The sequence below is a fragment of the Sinohyriopsis cumingii genome, chromosome 2 (genome assembly GCF_028554795.1).
Source record: "Sinohyriopsis cumingii isolate HCF-2022 chromosome 2, ASM2855479v2, whole genome shotgun sequence".
Lineage (NCBI taxonomy): Eukaryota > Metazoa > Mollusca > Bivalvia > Unionida > Unionidae > Sinohyriopsis > Sinohyriopsis cumingii.
The window spans coordinates 106,630,965-106,650,514 of record NC_142962.1 but is presented as its reverse complement, the minus strand read 5'-3'; the positions used below and the strand labels follow the sequence as shown (position 1 = coordinate 106,650,514).

The 19,550-nt window shown below is 37.0% G+C and overlaps 1 protein-coding gene across 1 annotated transcript in view; it reads left to right on the top strand.

Moving 5' to 3' along the window:
* Nucleotides 1-19,550, top strand: part of LOC149805569 (uncharacterized) — a 71,281-nt gene that overhangs the window by 45,755 nt on the left and 5,976 nt on the right. Inside the window, exon 5 of the mRNA XM_089950192.1 lies at nucleotides 12,485-16,327. Coding sequence (XP_089806318.1) covers nucleotides 12,485-16,327 — 3,843 coding nt within the window. The remainder of the gene's footprint in view (nucleotides 1-12,484; nucleotides 16,328-19,550) is intronic.

Sequence of the window (19,550 nt, the reverse complement as noted above, 5' to 3'; positions counted from 1 at the left end):
TTGTTATATTTCTCCTGACTCGGGTTAGGCCTCCTCTTTTTATTTTTTATCCAAATTGTCTGAAAAATATCCAAAAGAGTTCAAAATAAGATTCTCGCATGTTTGATTTGAAAGAAAATTATCCCCGTGTCTATGTATTGTACATCCATGTCCTGCATGGTGGTTTTTCTGAGGCTCTGCTGCAGACCTGTTCACTTCGCGTGGTGCCCTGTGACATAGCCCTGCAGAGTCTATGTCTCATACTTTGTCCGCATGCTGGCTCCCTGTCCCTTTTTACTAACCAGAAAGTATACGAAAAAAAGTATTAGACATTAGTGGTTTCGTACTCGGAGAATCCCATATTCAATATTTGTTGATTAGTTTGTTAGTGTCTCCATGAGGTGGAAGATGGGGTCAGGGATCCAGCCCGTGCACTGACTGTACAACTCCCCTAAGCGGGAGGTAAACCGGATCCCCCATCTCCCCTCCCCTTGGCTCATATCTAAATTTGGATTCATTTAATGTATCCCTGGGGTGAGAGGTGAGGCCTGGGCTCCAGCCCGCATTTCGCGGTACATACCCCTACTCGGGCTATAAACCGAAGCCCCTTCCCAACCTCACCTCCCTGGTTGGGTTAGGGTTATTCTTGAGTCGAGGCATGATGTGAGGGCTCCAGCTCCATAAGGTGGTAAACCGAAGCCCCCTCCCTCTTCCCATTTTATCTAATTATATTCTGAGATTATTTTATTATTTTTATTACCTGACCACATAAAAACATTGTGGAAGTTACATAATCAATTATTTTTAAAACTACTTTATTTTCATAGTTCACGTCTAGAAATAAAATGTTGTTCCTTTGATACTTCTATTTTTGGCAAATTTCCCTAATTAACATTACTCACTTATTCTTATTTATGTCACATTGGGTCATCGCATGGAGTTTTGTAAATTCGGTACTTTACATAAAGGACATTTGGGAATTGTTCTAATCATGCGACGTCTAACAGCTTATTCGCCTGTAAGCCAGGCGTTGTGTAAGTATTTAAAACTTAAACTTTGTATTTTTAAGGACCTTATTTTTCCCCAATTAGACCAAGTTCTAGTCCAGTTTATCCTCCAAATATTTTGCTCAACTCTACATCTTAATTTTTTGGTTATATCCTCTTTAATCCACTCATAGGTTTTGTTATTTTCTATTTGTCATAATTCTGCTCTGTCTCTGAGTTTTAATAAAATATCTATAATATATCTAAAACGTTTCAGGACTTAAAATAGTTTTGACAAGTTATTGTTTCTATAAATGTCTAGTCCTCATGCTGAACCCGAACCAATAATGGTATAGCGGCTCCCCGGCTGTTTTTGGTTTGGGTTGAATTTTCTTAAATCTGTTAATTATATTTGCTAGTTTTAGTAGTAGGGGACTAGGTATTCCCAGCCACCCACCCTCCGTTGGCTCTATAAAGAGTTTATTTTTTTAATAAAATGGGTTTTATAGTTCCATATGTAGTCTATTATATCTTTATCCAGTTTGTTCAGGATTTTATAATCCATAACTATAGACCTAATGGCATAGTTAATATTTGAGTACAAGTATGATTTGGCCTTTTGGGCCCGCTCCATTATACAGAATGGCGTTAAAGCCCAGATTTTTGCATTTCCTTGAATTTTAATATTTAGCTGCTTATAATAATTTTCTAATTAATTTGTCTTACCAAAAAAGATTTCTAGAGCTTTTACTGTATCTCTTAGGAGTTGCAGAGGTAATCCAGGGTGATTTCCGCGCCAGTTTCCTGTTTTTAAAACTTCGGTCTTTTCATGGTTTATTTTAGATCATGATGCTTTACCGAAATTCTCAAATTCTTTCTGTAGATGTTGATAAGAATTTATGTCTCTTATGAAGTTTGTGCAGTCATCAGCATGTTGGAGCATTTAAAATTCCTCCCTGAGATATGGAATTTGAATACCTTGTATTTGTGGGTTGTTCCTAATATTGTGACTTAGTATTTCAATCGCTATCACGTACAATAGCATTGACAGTGGGCACTCTTGCCTTACTGATCGTTGTACGTCAAAATCTTTCGTGCATTTTCCGTTTACCTGTATGCATGAGGTGATTCTATTTTACAGGATTTCGGTCCATTTTCGGAAATATGTTCCGAAACCAAATTTTTCAAGTACTTTGTGAATATAGTTGTGTTCTAGTCGGTCAAAAGCTTTTTCTTGATCGAAAAGTACCATGGCAACTTTCGATCCCGTTACATTTATATAATCAATAATAGTTTTGATATTTAAAATATTGCTTTGTATAGTACTCCCCTTACTGCCGCAAGTTTGATTAACATTAATTATTTTCCCTTGTCCAGATTTTACTCTGTTAGCTAGAATTCTACTTAGGATTTTATACTCTGTATTTAGAAGTGAAATGGGTCTCCATTTTTTTTATATCGTCTCTGTTGCCCTTCCCTTTATAGGTGATTGTTATAGTCCCCTCCCTCATTGACTTTTGACATTTGTTTTTAACTATTTAAAAAAATGTTATTGTATAAGGCATTAGGGATCGGCGTTAATTCAGCGTGGAATTTTTGGTACAATTCCACGGTGAGTCCGTCTTTCCCTGGTGATTTCTTTATTAGCGATATTTTTCGATATTTCTTCGTCTGAGATGAAATCATCACACACGATTTTGTGTTCTGTTGATATCATCTCACATTCAACCTCCCATAGGTAATCATCTATTGTGGCGTGATCTATACTTTGTGTCGTATATATGTCTATAATATTTTAAGATATTATTCAGGATGTCAGTTTTTTCAGTATGTCACATTATTAACTTTTATTTTCTCTAACATGTTTTCTCCCCCTTTCTTAGTTCTTCCCTTTTATATAAATTTTGGGCTTTATTATATATGTCAGTAAATGTCCCTGCTCGAATTATTTTCCCCTGAAGTTCCTCTTCTTCAATTCTTTTTATATTTTTTTCAATTTGGTTTTTTATGCTTCCTCTTCTGATGTTCTTTCTAAAGTTGTTTTTAATTGTTCCTTGTCTTTTTTTAATTTTTCCGCTGTTGTGTTTGAATATTGGATCGCTCTTCTTTTTATAATATTTTTTAGATTATCCCATTCTCTTATTATGTCCATATTCCCTGCAATTTAAAAAGCTATAATTTCATTTTGTATTATATTCACAAATTCTACATCATTCAGAATTTTATTGTTTATTTAACATTGTCCCGGTCCCCATTTACATATGTTTAATTTTTTTAATCGATAGAAACTGGTTTTATGGCCATAAAGTTTACAATCATATATTTTTGCATTTTTATATATTAGTGGGTTAAAGGTCGTACTGTAAAATCGGTCTATCCTACTTGCCTGGCCCTCTTTATATACAAAAGCATAATCACGTCTGACTAAATGTAATTGTGTGTATATATATATATATATATATATATATATATATATATATATATATATATATATATATATATATATATATATATATATATATATATATATCCTTCAGTTTATGTTTGATAAAAAAATTTGAGTATTGCATTTCTGAAAGTCTATCGTTTTTTGTTAAGTCCATTATCCTATCAATTTCGTCCCCTACCCAGTTGAAATCTTCTATTATTACATTTTGCATAGAGAAATCTTGTAAATAGACGAATACATTTTCAATCAAATTTTGTTTTCTGCATCTGTTCGCTGGGAAGTATACTTTTATTATATGCCACTGATATATCTTTACATGTAGTAAACGCCCTTTAAAATATTCCTCTACATGTACTTGCTCCCAGCTTAAACATGTTTATTTTTTATAATTGTCGCCACCCACCACCCCATCTAATGTCTTTGTCAGTGCAGTCATTATAAATTACTATTGACTTCATTTTATCTTTTACTACGAATCTAAGTTCCGGCGTGAATCCATTGTGTGTGGCGTGAATCCATTGTGTGTTTCTTGCAACAAGATTACATCAAAGTTCATTTCTTTGGTTAATTTTTCTATTTTCTCCTTACCTATTCCATTGCTATTGATAGTCGCAATTCGAAAGTTTATTCCTTCCATTTGTGATACACTTTACCAGGTGCCGCATCACTTAAAACCTTAAAACTATTAAAAAGTTATATTTCCTTATTTATTGTTTATTTATTGTCATAATTAAGAAGGGCTCTGGACTATTTACAGAGCCTCTTCGGATCTCTGAATTTCTTTCTTCAGTTATTTCTTCAATGTCAGATTTATAGTCGCTTTCTAAATTGGTTGTATTCTCCGTGTTTTCCATAACCATTTCCGAGTCCGTTTCATCTTCCGTTATCATGTCATCGTCAGATCCGGAGTCCGTGTGATTGTCATTGTCCTTGTCTTTTCTGTTTCGTCCATTTGTCTGTTCTTTTTTATTTTCCTAGTTATAATTGTGGCCTTAACCGTGGTATGACCGTTTAGGTTTTATTTGTTATGATTTCAATCTCACTTACTCCAATGAAGAACTTTGGGAGGAGTTTTTAAGTTTCCGTTTTCTAGGTGCCGGTGTCGATGTGAAGGGTTTAACCCCTATCAGATCGACCGGACTTGTTTCAACTTGGTTTCCCGCCACATTTGGTGTTTCTTCATCTTCCTCTACATGGAGTAGAAAATATGGCCCCTTCTTTTTTGAAAGACACCGTTTTACAGGTTTTTCTGGGAGTCCTATTCGAGGTCTTTGGCTCCTAGGGCCCCCGTTAAGTCACTTGCCTGGGCCTGAGCACTGTTTGCGCACGGAGTTTCCATGTTGGATGTGCTTTTATTTGATAAGTGATATCTTGAGCATCAATTTGGTCAATTATTGCCTCACTCTGGGCTTCTCCTTGGTGTTCACAAAAGCAATTTCTTTTTGTGTAGGTGTAGGACTCTTGGCTAAAGCCTCATCTACGGCATGTGTCCCGGGGACAAAAGGTTCTTTATACATTTTTGGTGCATGTCCAGTTTTGTGGCCATTTTATGTCCCTTTTGTTTGGAGCTTAAACTTTTTTTCTCCAGTTTCTCAACTAGTATTGTGTTATCCACCTCCAGGGGGAGCCCTGAGATAAAAAAAATATCCTTTGTTTTTGGCCCAACCTCTCTCCTGATTGGTGGTGCTTCAGTCACTGATGCTATTTTCCCGTTTACTTCTAGCTCCTTACAGTCTAGTACAGGAGTGTCATATTCCTTAGAGTAGGTTATGTATATATTTTTCCCTCCATTCGGGATGCCTTCAATGTTTTCTGTTCGAACTCCCTTGAGTTTTAGTGCTGTCAATATGTCAGATTGGCGTGGACATTCATTAACTTCCCCAAAATCCAATAGTTGGCATCCATTTGGGTGATCTGCTATTAGATAGTCTTGTCCAACCCCCTTCACCAACTTGACTGCAAAGCAATTCTCTAACTTTGACCCTTTATACATGTGCTTGCTAGTCAAGATTTCCATTCTACACTATTTGGGTACAACTCCCTGTACAATTCCCTATGTGGGATTAGATCTACCTGACATTACTTTAGTACGAGTTGAGCTCACGAATAATTTGAGTGAATTTTACTCACGAGGTCTCACACCAAACTATCTCCAAACACAAAATTGAAGGCAGAAAGGCCCTATTGAAATATCAGATGTCAATTGCAAAATTACAAACTGCAATTAACACAATCTACAAAAATTCCAAAATACAAATAAGTATTATGAAAAATTGAAATTTAAACAAAATTTGAAAACAGATTGAAAATGTTTGAAATGACTAATACTAATTGCAGAAAGTTGCAGAAAAATTGCAGTCTGCAAAGGGCACATAAATACAAAAATACAAAATGCAGACTGAAATGCAGTTGAAAATTTTAAGTGCTCAAATAAGCAAAAACAAATTTAAACAAAAAGGAATGAGAAAGAGAGTGCAAATCATATACCTAAAACGTTATCGTCTTTTTGGCACCTTTGCTCCCACTTGCTTGTTAAGGCTGTGCTGTACTCTGCCAAATTACGAGTGGCTCTCTCGGAGTAAACCTATTTCTTCGCAATCTTCCCAGGCGAAACTTACTTATTCTAAAGATTCGGAAGGCATCATTTGGTGTCATCACTCCCTCTATCTCAGTTTTTGATTGGATATCGCTGTGGACCGATCTAATCAAACTTAGAGGGCAATGTCCCTCTCGCTGTCTGTCAACGTAGGTACGGATAAGAACACGTTTCGTTCACCCCGCGGGTTTCCCTCTGATCTTAGGACTAAGCTATAACACATGGGTGTGATACGGCAAGCCTTTGTCAAATGATGCGAGCGGTCGCCTTTGCCTTCGCCTTCGCCAACACAAGTTTTCCGTCTCTAGAGGGTCACGACAATATTGCGTAAGAGGTTAACACTAGTCTGCGGCAATCTTTAGACATCAAACAAATGGGCGCAGTGATATTTCCAAGACAGTAGATTATAGCTTACACATGACTTTATAGCTGGGGCTTAGCAAACGTGACAACATTCAATTCCACCTAAGTCATGCATATCTATGTAACATGGGGTTGACATTCTATTCCACATAAGTCAGTCAGGCATGAGGTTGACAAACTGTTCCACATGAGTCAAGCATATCTATGTAACAAGGGGTAGACGTAGTGTTCCACATGAGTTTGACACATAGATGCAATATGGGCTTAATACATTATTTCCACATGAGTATATATATATATATATATATATATATATATATATATATATATATATATATATATATATATATATATATATATATATATATATATATATATATATATATATATATATATATATATATATATATATATATATATATATATATATACATACATATGGTATGGGGTTGACATGTATACTATTCCTCACGAGTCAATCATGTATATGTTACTTGGGGTTGATATAAATTAGTCAGGCATTTAGATGCCACATGGGTCTGACACACTATTCCACATTAGTCAGGCATATATATGTAACATGGGGTTGACATCCATACTATTCCACACAAGTCAGACATACAGATGCAAAATGGGCTTAACACACTATTCCAAAGACTTTTGTTACTGGAACATTGATTTGGCATGTCAGTATGCCACAATGGTAGTTATGTTACCAATATGACCCCAGTAACAATGGCATGTTAAGCGTGTTTCAGGAAAGACGATATTGCATTCGGATCTTTGTTTATTTAGCAATATTGATACAACTCAGTTTTGGCAAACATGATGTCATTTAATATCCTCCACACAGTTTGATTTGGTGTAAAGTTATAAGATTCTAAATCAGATAGTTCCCTTACGCAAATATGTTGATTTTTTTTTCTTTTATTATGCGAGTAAATATATTTTCGTGTCAGAAATTCTAATAGGTAGTCAGCACAAATGGTTCACTTAAAAGAAATGGAATAATGTGAATATATTGATACAGTTCTCATAAACGTTTAGATCTTTTTCTAACTCTTAATATATGAAATAAGCTTTTACGTCTAGCGTATGTATTTTAACCTTTAATTTTGTTTTGAAAGCCCTCTAACTTTTAACGATTTTTATTTTAGTCATGAATTCGATTGCCTTATAATTTACACCTAACACAAACACCGTTTTCGTTAAGGACTAATCATACAGATTGCAAATCCAGGGCTTTTATAAACAAGCCGAATGACATTTTTTATTTTTTGCTGTATCACTCTATCTCTTTTATAGTAATCAGTAATTTCCAGCATGCCCAGTATTCCGTTTGTTCAGTAGCTGTTTAGCCACCCCCAGCAAACGATTTATTTTCTTGTTGTATGCATAGAGAGCCCTTCTAGTGTAGCAAATGTTGAGCAAAACAGAAGTAAAAAAGAATGTTGAACTGGAAAATACAACCTTTTCATTTTGAGAAATGTCATAAAATATTAAATATAGTAAACGAAAATCTTTCAGAAAAAAAGAAAGACTTTATAAGTATAACGTTAATGTAAAGAGAGAGAGAGAGAGAGAGAGAGAGAGAGAGAATTTGTCAGTGTCAGTTTAAATTTTATTACTTTGTTAAAGTCCAGTTTTAACAGTCTTGCATTTATTTTTTTTTTTCTTCTTTTGAAAATGTACTTTACCGAATTACAATGCTTTTAACAAATGCTGACAAGAAAGCACAGTTATTGTGTGCAGGTAAATGGATGTCATTTTCAATTAGCAGTATAACTTATAGCAAACGACAGTGTTCGCGGTTGTTACTTTTTTCTAGATATTCCAGCTGAATCTCGTGCGAGACGCGCACGTACTTCGACAGGTTTGGGTTCCCGCCTTGGAAGTGTCACAAGTAAAGTCAGCGTCACGATCAGGAAAACTTGACATTGCATCTGAACTATTCAGATGTCTTTTGCATTTTTAAGTAAGAACAGTGATTGTAGCGGTTGCTACTGGTGGTGATGTTGTGAGGTTGTACCTTCTTACAAGGTTTCAGCTTTATTTGGCTATCATTATCTAGAGGGTGATCGCCCTCGGTATTGTTGCCCGGATTGAGTAAATATTAAAATAAAGTGTGAAATTATAGATGGAAGAAATAGAGATCTGAGCAGATATATATAGAACAGAATGAAACGAGCACCTGTACATGGAAAAACAAAAAATTTAATCAATTACATAAACAGCTGCAATAAAACATTACGTTAGAAAGATACACTTCTTTTCGAAATAAATTTTTCACCGAATTTCAAACACAAATATATTTATATAAATAGCCGATGTGTTTTAAATGATAGAATTAGTTCATCATATAATCGAGTGAACGTTTGAAGTCATTGCCTTGTACATTTTTATAACCTGCTTATTCCGGTTTACTCCAACTTCACTATGGTGGCTCCTCTAGGTCCTTTCGTTTTTCCCCTTTTCCGACCTCCCTACTGTCTCGTCTCTTTTCGGTCCTCAAACTTTGTGTGGGTAGGTGGATGCGTAAGTACGTAGATGATTGGATAAGGAGATACGCGGATACGCCAGTGGAAACGTCCGTGGAGCTATTTCCCCGTTCAAATAAACAGAGAAGCAACCTAAATATTCTGTCAGTTGTCCTACTGGGAAACAGATCATTACTCCCCTCTCGTTATGTCAGATATCGTTCTATCGGAATTCAAACAGACCAAAGACTATCAGATCAAGTTAAACATGGCAGACCATACAATACCTAGTAAATCATTATATTGGTATCAACGAATTACATGAAATTGACGCAAATACCTTGTACTTTCAAGCTTTGTTCGCTTCTACCTCCAAATTGTCTCCGTTGACTTTCCAGACATCCGGTCCCTTTGAGAAATGTTTTATGAGAGAAATTTTTTCCAAATTCAGTCTCGGAGTCCCTTATATTTTCACTCTTTCAGGAAAATTGCAGACTGATTAGATTTTTTCGATGAGGGCAATTTGACCCCAAGAATATTCGTGTAGGAACCACGCCCCTTATCTAGCGTAACCAATCAGGATTACATATATTATCGCCTTTTATGACTAGGCGCTACAATTGTGGTCAGCATGACTTGTATAATTACAAACTACAGATCTGGAAAACTGACAGTCCTGATATAAAATCGAAGTTAACCTTCCCTTTTCTAGCCGTCTAACGGTTAAGTAAACGAAGGCTTATTAAGAATCACTTCCTTTCCCGACACAGATATTAGAAATCATTGCAGTATAGCGATTTAACAAGCACCTGTCCCCGTTAAATCTAACTAATTGTTCTCTGACCCAAATTATTGTATTCTTCGTAGATCGACCGAAATTTGCATCCTTGCATTGATCATACTTGATTTATTTTCTTGTTTTTGTTTCACAACCATAGGCTGTGTTGAAACCATCACCCCTCTCGAGATTTGGCATACGATTTTACCAAAGTAAACATGGACATCACTGTATTCTTAAAGCTTCCTTAGAGTGGATAATCGTCCCTCTAGCATGATGATAACCACTGCCATAACGCAGAATTATTTTCCTTTTTGGGGTGGGGAGGGAGAACATGTAGTGGTCAGCGTGCCCCCATCTCATGTACGGGCGCCCATGGTTTGATAACTGTATCAAGATTGGAATTTTGTTTGCTGCAAACTTTCCTTCATCTTCACTAGCCAAGGTTCCCATAACCCTATCGACACCTTGGCACACTATCTACATCTTGGCATATCGAGCAGATACTTCTGTGCTTCGGGTCTGTGAATTTCATTGGATGCGGCGACAAGCCACCGCATCCAATCAAAATTAAGTTGTTAAAATTTTAACACTGTTCCTACGTGAGCGAGACAATGGGAGCACCCAACTTGAATGGACTGAGAAATAAGCACTTTCCCAGTGCCGGTCGGTGTTTGCACAAATATCTTTCACTCAGATAGACATGTAATGGCTTTCCTCTGGGACCGCTTTGGTGGACTAGTGGTTAGAGCGTCCGCCTCGGATGCGGGAGGTCGTGGGTCCGAGTCATACCAAAAACTTGCAGAAATGGTACTAACAGCTGCCTCGCTTGGCGTTCACCGTTAAGAGGTTAGTGTTAGGACTGGTCGGCCTAGTGTCAGGATAATGTGACTGGGTGGGACATCATGCTACATGACTGCGACATCATGCCCCAGTGTTAGGCATCACTATAAACTGCCATATTGCAGACATCGTAGCGATATGATTGAAAAATGGTTAAAGCTACGTTAAAAATCCAAAATCACGTATACACGCTTTCCTCTGGTACAAAGTCATACTTTCGATATGAAACTTACAAAGTATCCTTGTTATGTCAATTGTCACCACCGTTTTCGGCGAATGTACAATGTACCACGCTGTTGGTTAGTTCGTATTACATACTAAGGGAGGCAACAAATTAAATCCAATAAATGTCGCTAGGACAAAGTACCAATATAGCTGTTCGATCCGCCAAGGTGTAGCTGGGGTTATCGGAACCATGGCTAACGAAGATGTCATTCCTTGGAAATTTCTTTCATGTGGATGTGAATAATTTACGTAGTAGATACGAAAAAAGTCAGGATTTTTTTAAATTACATTTATGGAGCATAGTGTTGATATTATTATAGGATAGCATGTAATCAGACATCATAGTATACGACTGATGTTAGAGTGGAGCGAATATATTTTGAAATATTTAGTCTAGTTCCTTTTCTTTGTGGTATTTCAATCTGGGAAAATGGAAGTAGATAGAATCCAGTCAGGGTGCTCGTATGCTAAAGTACGAAGAGGAGAGACTATGACAACTATGACACACAGGTCAAAACAACTTTGCGGCAGCGGTATATTTAAAAAGAACATAAGGTGTAAGGAGTGTGATATTCATATATAATAATGCGTGGACAGTAATTTTGGTTGAGGTTCATGAACGTGGTGGTATCTAGTTGTCAACATAGGATTTCACGCAGCGTTGACTCTGGGATGTGCTGCTTTACTTATTCATTTTCTAAGCCACCCAAAATGTCTCTTCATCATGCATATCGTATGTACTTCCTGAAAAATGAAATTAATTTACGTTCTTTAGTCGCGGACAAGTTAGAAATGTTGGTACATGCATTATTCTTTAGAAACTGTAGATATTATTTTGAACGATCTGGTAAAGTGGTTATTTTTAAATAGATCTTCACAACTTACTATCATGAGAGACGACAATGTACACTGGTCGTTTTACATCGGCGGATTAGGAGTGTGCGTCGCCCCGGAAAAGGTATAAGTAAAGCGGACGTACGTGTTCAGTACATTCACAATGGAAAGTTTGAACTGCATCTTTAAATACAAAAGTTTTTAAAATTTAAATATAAATAACGATCATACGTGAGGATTTTTTTTTGTAAACTGGTATAAACTTTCGAAGAATCCCTAGGGTATGTGGAAACTAAGGCGAGGTTACGAGTGTTGAGAAACATATATAATTTTTAGCCCATCACATTATAGATATAATGATATACACAAGTGAATTTTTCACTCGTCTGCTACACAGTAACCTTTGAACATTTTCATATACATATCAGTCACAATACAGTTTTACAGAATCACCTGCTAACTATTGGTAGATGCTGTTTTCAACAGAAATGTTAAATTTTGTGCTATAATAATTTCGAAAGTGGTTATCTTAGAATTATTTTATCGCTGTTGGCCCTTGGGTGAGACGCCCATATATATTTGTCGTTTTACGCAAGCTGTTCAGGACATCTCGCAGCTCCTGAAGAGAAACAAATGGGTGCAACGCACCATATAGGCGCCTTCACTCGAAAAACATTAAACTGCATTTTGAAAACGTGCACATTTTTATAAAAAAAAAGAAAGCAAGAATAGAGACCATACATGTTTTTCTTTTGTTGTTGTTTCTTCATGGTATAATTCTTTGATGCATCTCTTGAGTATATTTAAACCACCGTCCATCAAGCTGGGACTTTTAACGACCCTCACAGGATTTGGGAAATGTTTATGCCAGCATAAATCCAAAACGTTGATGTTCCATAATTATAATGTTCCCCCACAACAAACACTGATATTTTTTTTTTTTTATAAATTCAGAGCATGGTACTACGGGCTGCTGTGGGTGACTTTGAGGATGCCCATTTGTATGGTTCTTTGCAACAAAGTGCTGACAATACAACGAAGGACAAACGTTACTTTTTCCTGCCAGATATTCGTTCATTTGCTCTCATTGCCCTGGAAATAGTTAGCAAAATGTGTGAGAGAAAATTTCAGAATCGCTATGTGAGCTATGATTCAGAACAGGCGGCAATGCGACGCAATCTGGAAAACATGATATCAGATACAGAGGAAGATTTTGATGATGGTTATCGTTTCGATCCTGAAGACACGTGCAGAATGTTTGAAAGTGTTCATCCATCGGAATATCTCAAAATGCCAAATGCCAAAGAAAGGCGCAAATCACCCGATCCATCTATGCACTTAGGTAATTCTAGATCGCATGAAAATGTATGGAAACACGTGAGGCCATCATCGCCAGACTTTATTTACCATAATGAAAATAGTATGACGGATGGAACTAATTCTGACGAGGAGGTGGAATTACCAGATCTCACAGGGGAGGGGTATCGGCCAATGTCTCCACTTTCTCCCCAATCATCTGAAAAGAAAACCTCCAGGGAGTTTCATAAAGGTCATGATAGAGTGTCATCTCCTGAGCACGAGACAGACCCTCGAAGGTCAAAACTTAAGAAGCCCAGTAATCCGGACAGGTCTAAAAACCCAGTTCAGTCTCTTTCTCCGACGAGATGTTTGTCACCTAGGCCAAAGGAAAGAGATAGACCCATTTCCCCAGATCCTATGCATGACACAAAGTTACAAGAACTCCGCGAAGAAGCAGGCTCAAAGAAAGTGTCAAGGAAAGATTCTAGAAAACTTTCATTTTCTAAAAAGCAAGGTTTAGGAGAGATTCAGAAAACCGGTAAGGTAGTTGAAGCTTTCACTGGACATACTGAAAAGACAGAAAAAAGAAAGGATGGAAGTTGGTTGTCAAAACCAACATCTATTTTAAAATCAATCACCAGTAATGACACTGCGGTATCTGCTTTCAAAGCAAAATCTCTAGATGATGACAATGAACCGCTAGATGTAATTGAGGAGGAGGACATTGAAAATCAACCCAATAATATGAGAAAGAAAGCAAAGGCTCAGAGAAAGCAGCAAGAAAAAGAGGTGTGGGACATCATTAGTGACCAGTATTACATACAAATGAACAAAAGATTATCTGGAAAGTTAAAGAAAACCGTATCGGGTGAGTCAAGATCGTCATTGTGGTCCTTCATCTCCACTGGGGAAGAAAATGAAAGTGAAGAGGATGTTGATAGCATAATAGAATGTCTTCCAGGAATGGCTGAACCTGAAGATTACTGGAAGAACAGGATCAGCGTTAATGACATTATGTCAGCACGAGAGCAGGCTCAAAATAACAGAAAGCTGAGGGAAGAATTTACATATGAAGACGACAGATCTAGGTTTGAGCTCATAGACTATTATGAAGTCCTGAAACAGAAAGGGATTAAGATTGACCACTTAACAAAACAGCAAAGAATGATGCTAGAAACTTTAAACGAAGCTAGGCTAGCCGAGATTATCAGAAGAGAAAATGAGGCTAAAACTTCTAATGTAAACGAAGTCAAAGCGAATGGCGATGAAAATGTCATTAAGAGTGATGAAATGTATGAAAATTACATGAATCCAGGTTCCACACCTCGCACTAAACCAATGACAGAGAAGCAAAAGATTAAGGTAGTTAGCTTCAGAAAAAATCTAGAAGCTCAAAAGCAACAGTCTACCTCAGAAACAGTACAATCAGCGGCACGAGAAGATCCTGATCCCAGAACGGCGAGAGCAAGATCAGCCCCCTTAAAACGTCCAAGAACCCCAATGCAAAAAGCAGATATAAATCCAGCGTTTGCTGATGCAAAATCTCAAGTAAGGAGAAACAGAGCACGAACTGCCTTAAAGAGAGCTATTACTAATCGAAATGCTACCTCGGCTTATATGCAGAGAAGTGATAGAGATGCGCAAACTATGCGGGAGAAACCAAACCTTGCAGTCAAATATGCCAATATTAAAAGACTTCAGGCAGTCGCCAACAATTCTGGTACCGAAGATGACGAAAAACATGCGAATGGAGGTGAGAAAAACTTTCCTATGTCAACTCCTGAAGATTTCTCAGTTGCATCTCATCGTAAGCCTCTCGGGAGAACTCCGAGCTTTGACAGCAGCAATGAAAGTTCGTGCAGCTTTGCATCCAGTTCTCGGAAAGCTAATGTATCAATGACAAGTGGGGAGTTTTCATCCCTCTCTTCTCAGGCTGAAAGTGATCATTTTGAAACAGACAACCAAACAACAGATTCAGAAAAGACTAAAAAACATCTACAAACAGCGAAGCGAAAACTTCATCGTGCAACAAGAGTAGATAGTGGATTCGACAGTGGCTCCATGAGCAGTGAATTCTCCTCAGATTTGAAAGGAAAGCATTCTCAACAATATTATACTCCAGTTGAACTTTCTCACCAAAATAGTAATTTCTGGTCAAAAAACAACCAACCTATTAAGTCTTCTTCCAGTTTCTCTTCTTTGAGTTATCCCGTTCCAGTAGATTGTCTTCCCGAAGAAATACTTCCTCCTGACACTATGGTCTCTCAAAGGCCAAAGTCTATAGCAAGATTGGATGCATTTATGATCAGTCAAAATTCCTACCGAGAAAATGAAATAGAACATGTGGATCAAATGGAAAAAATTAGAATTTGCTCCCCTCCCCCAAGGATAATTGAGGTCAGTTCTAGTGGTGAACATACACCTACTCCCCGAGTTATTGAAGTGACTTCTGCAAGAGCCGAAACAAGTTTGAATCTCAATAAATCTCCTCTTTCTGGTCAAAATGTATCAAAAATGGATGTATCAGATAGAAAAGACATAAAGCATAATCATGCTAGTCAAGTGGAAGAGGCAAATGAAGATCCCATGCAGACAACTGGTTTAGCAGATGTAACAATGCCTCGTAGTTCAAAAGTAGCAAGCAAGAGATATAGGGAACTGGTTCGACAGGGCGTACCAATGCGAGCTTCAGTAATTGATTCTTCCCCACCTAGAGCATCACCAGAGGCATGGGAACTGAATGAAAACGAACAGCAACTGACAAGACCTGGCACTGCGGAAAGTGAAGATACGGTTGACGATCAGATGTTGTATGAAAATTTAGAGGCTAATGGGTTTTTCAAAGGCCATTTCCCCAAATTACCAAGATCCCCTAAAACTCGGATGAAATCGCAAGGGCAGACGCAACCTTCGAACCAGTCTAAAAATTCGAAAAAGAAAAATATGAAAAAGCTGGCGTTAGATGAGATTATTCGAGAAATTCCTCACAATCAAAGTCAGTTTATACAAAGGAAAGAAAATTCATATTTTAACGCTTCAGCAGAGGATGCGTGTCTTAACCAACCAACCTCAGAGGATTCTGAGACATGTAGTGTGAAAACGAGCAAAAGCAGCAATTCAATTCATAATGGATTGAAACCCAAAGTCATGGTTGATGCAGAGTTGGTTATCGATCGTATTTTCTCACAAGCTCATGAAAACGATTCAGGCCAGCTGGACGTAGAAGTAGAAGCTGCTCTTGGATTAGATCGTGATACGTTCAAATCACTGACAGAGTTTATGGAACCTATAAAGAAGGATGTGTATTCTAATTTGACTGAGGAAACCGTTCCACTTCTGGAAGGAACCAGTCAAAAGCACATTGACGACTGTATTGAGCTAGCAATGAAATTACACGTAGTCGATGTTAAGGACCTCTTACCTCCACAAGAGGCGACATTTAAAGTGCTGCGTCACAAATTGCAAAGTGTTGGTCAGCTTGGAACGGTTGGAATTCAGGTGAGTAAACTTTGGATTCATCATTTGTGTCTTTTATTATTAAATTTCCTGTTTAATTGCGTTTACCCGTTAATGATGTTTTTAATATTGTTCTTGCTGATAAAATTCCGAAATTATCATCAACAGTTTTCTGATTCAAATTTTTTAAATTGTATTTTTGCTTCTCGCCCTCCTTAGTAAAGCAATAAAAGCTTATTTTGAAATAATTTTTCGTTTTAAAGTCCTTGTTTAGTGGAGACTCAAAATTATTCTTGTATAATCTTGTTTCTCCGACTTCTTTTGTTTAGGGCAAGCGGTCAGTGGCATATATTTGTTTTTCATTGCGCGAAAAGGATTATGTGTAACAATTACTTTTAAACATTGTATCGTAATGCTTCTGTTTGTATTTGCTTCTTTGCTTCAGGAGAGTGTAATTTCTTAAGTGAAGGCGTTTTATTGCATTGTGGATCCCATGTTAATCGCAAATTCAATATATTGGTGCTAAAATGACGCACAGTTATTGTTTGGTTTTTTGTATGGTTTTGTTTATTTTAAAGATATTTTTTATATTTTTTTTATTGCTTTTTTTAAACATTATATTGGAAATCGTGGTTATTGAGGGATAACTTGCCAAGGAATTCAAATTCGGCAACAAATTTCTCAAAAGTACAACGATATTCTTTGTATGTAACGACAGAACCCATGTTACAGATGTCTACGAGAAGACTCTTTTGTGTATGTAAAAACCAGGACAAAAACAAAACCTTTGCGTTTTAAATATCTTTCGTGGTCATGTTTGATTCTGTTGGATAAACTAACTATCCAAGTTGGATTCGATTGACCAAATATCATTTTGTTTCGTCCGTATTGGCATATATACCATTGCGTAGGCACTGCTAAATTATAGCAAGAATCACACGAGAGACAGCGTTTTTCGGAACCATTGTTACAGCGAAGTACACGTGGTATCGAATAGAACTTTTTCTTGTGCTTTTTGACTACTGTAAAATTCTCTCTCTCTCTCTCTCTCTCTCTCTCACACACACACACATACACACACACACACATGCATGCATGCATGCATGCATACAGGCAGCGAGAGGGTTCATACACAGAGGCAATACAAGCTTTGTGAAGATTGCTTCCGTTACGCTAAAGTAAAGGAAAATACTATGGAAAATTCAGCTGCAAAGAAAAGAGCTTCGGAAGGCGCACTCATCGCCGGGAACCCTGGTGCACGTTCCTAACACCCCCACCCCCTCGTGATGCCACTACTCACACGCACAAACACACAAACGCACACCGTAGTGCTTAATATTTGCAGTATTGGAAATATCTTTGTTTGGCAGTAGCAGGTTTTCAGATATTAATGTACATTAAGTGTATTGCACAGCCGAGCTTAGTACAGGGATTAATTCCGACTTAAATTATTTTGAAGAAGAACAAAACTTCATGTTTAGGCAAGCCAAATCAAAAAGGGTTATTGAAATTCGCTGGCACGACTCCAGAAATGTCGATAAGGCGTGGAAAGCCACTCCAATTTCATTAACGCTTATCTGTGATGATTCAATTAAATCAAGTAAACCCCCTATCAATTTTTACTTTACGTTTCATGTGAAATCAAGCAGTTAATACATATATGCATCTCTTTATCATTGTAAACCATGATTCAAATCAGTAACAGCCTATTGGTCCGTGACTCCGCATTTTTTTTATTATTATTTTTTTATTATTATTATTTTTGAGGTTGTTGTTGTTGTTGTGTTTTTGTTGTTTGTTGTTTTTGTTTTGTCTGTCTTAAGCATTGGGAAAAAAAAAACATTTATACCAGCACAAAAAATGTAATGGTATCTAAGTGTGGCGTGTCGGGGGTTGTTATGCCGACACTGTGGTAGGTGATGGGTGGGGTGCTTCCAATATTTTATTTCAATTATTATAGAAGTCCCACCCAGGCTCGATTTTGGTTGGAAGATAAATTAGTGAAAGATAGATGTAAAGCTCCGAGCCCCCAGTCAGCAATACAGACTGTTAAATGATTGAATATTCAAAAAAGTGAAATTCAACTAATAACAATTTAATGAAAATTCAATAATCAAATGATTAGAATTTCCCAAGTACTCTCCTTCCGCTCGACCCTGTGATAGGCTATTGCATCATTTGATTTGTAGCGTGAGATAGCTTTCCACCTGTCCTTGTATTCTAATCATCTCTGTATTCTTCTCCCCTATTCCTCCAATTCATTCTCCTCTTCCTTCCGACTTTCTCCAAATTTCTTATCCTCGCTTCTCTATACCTCTCCTCTTTTTTCCAATTTCTCCTCCTCGACTCCTTTTCCTCCTCCTCCTCGACCCTATACCGACTAGACTTGTCGACTCTGACTGCTCTGCTAGTCTTGCTTACGTCTCCCCCTCTTAGAGACTCGGGACTCACTGAACCGGAAGTTCTGACCCCCAAAATGCTTCCTGTGAAAACACAAGGATGGTACAATATTTCCTAAGCCCTGACACTACACCCAGCCTATCATCAGATAACGGCTATTAAATTTCTTCATTCACAACGAAATACTCATACGTCCTTGTATGGTAAAACAACATCACAATAAAAGCACGGTAACAAATACTTCTCATTTAGACATCAACAAATTGCGTCACATCAGTACATATTCCTAACCCCATTATACTAAAAAATATCACAACAATCAGACACATTTCTTTAAATTACAACTCATACTAAGTACACAAATATTCAAATATCCATGCTCTGATATATCCATACATCCATATTAACTATTCTTACACATGAATATATGTACTAGTTTATTACGAAGTAATCTAATAGCGAATTACTAAATAAATTCTGACAACAAGCTAACAATCTTAATAATTCTCTACATTTTACTCAAACTCATTTCTTAAATACGCATGTAAACTAAACACTACAAATGTAATTATACGTACTAAACGATCCTAGTCATTAAGTATACATACTACACATAATTACAATTACAATGCCATAATATTCTGCACAAATCGAGCAAATAAGTTGCCGACCTTTACGATGGTTTGTCTTTCGTTAGAATCTCCTCTTTAAGTTTTCTCGCCAAATTACGAGTGACTTTCTCAGAGTAATCCTATTTGCTCAGCAATATTCCCAGGAGAATTAAATGTTCTCTGACTGACTGACTATTTGAATTTAATGTGATTTTCGTACTACTGTACATGTATCACGGTTTATTCCTGCACTG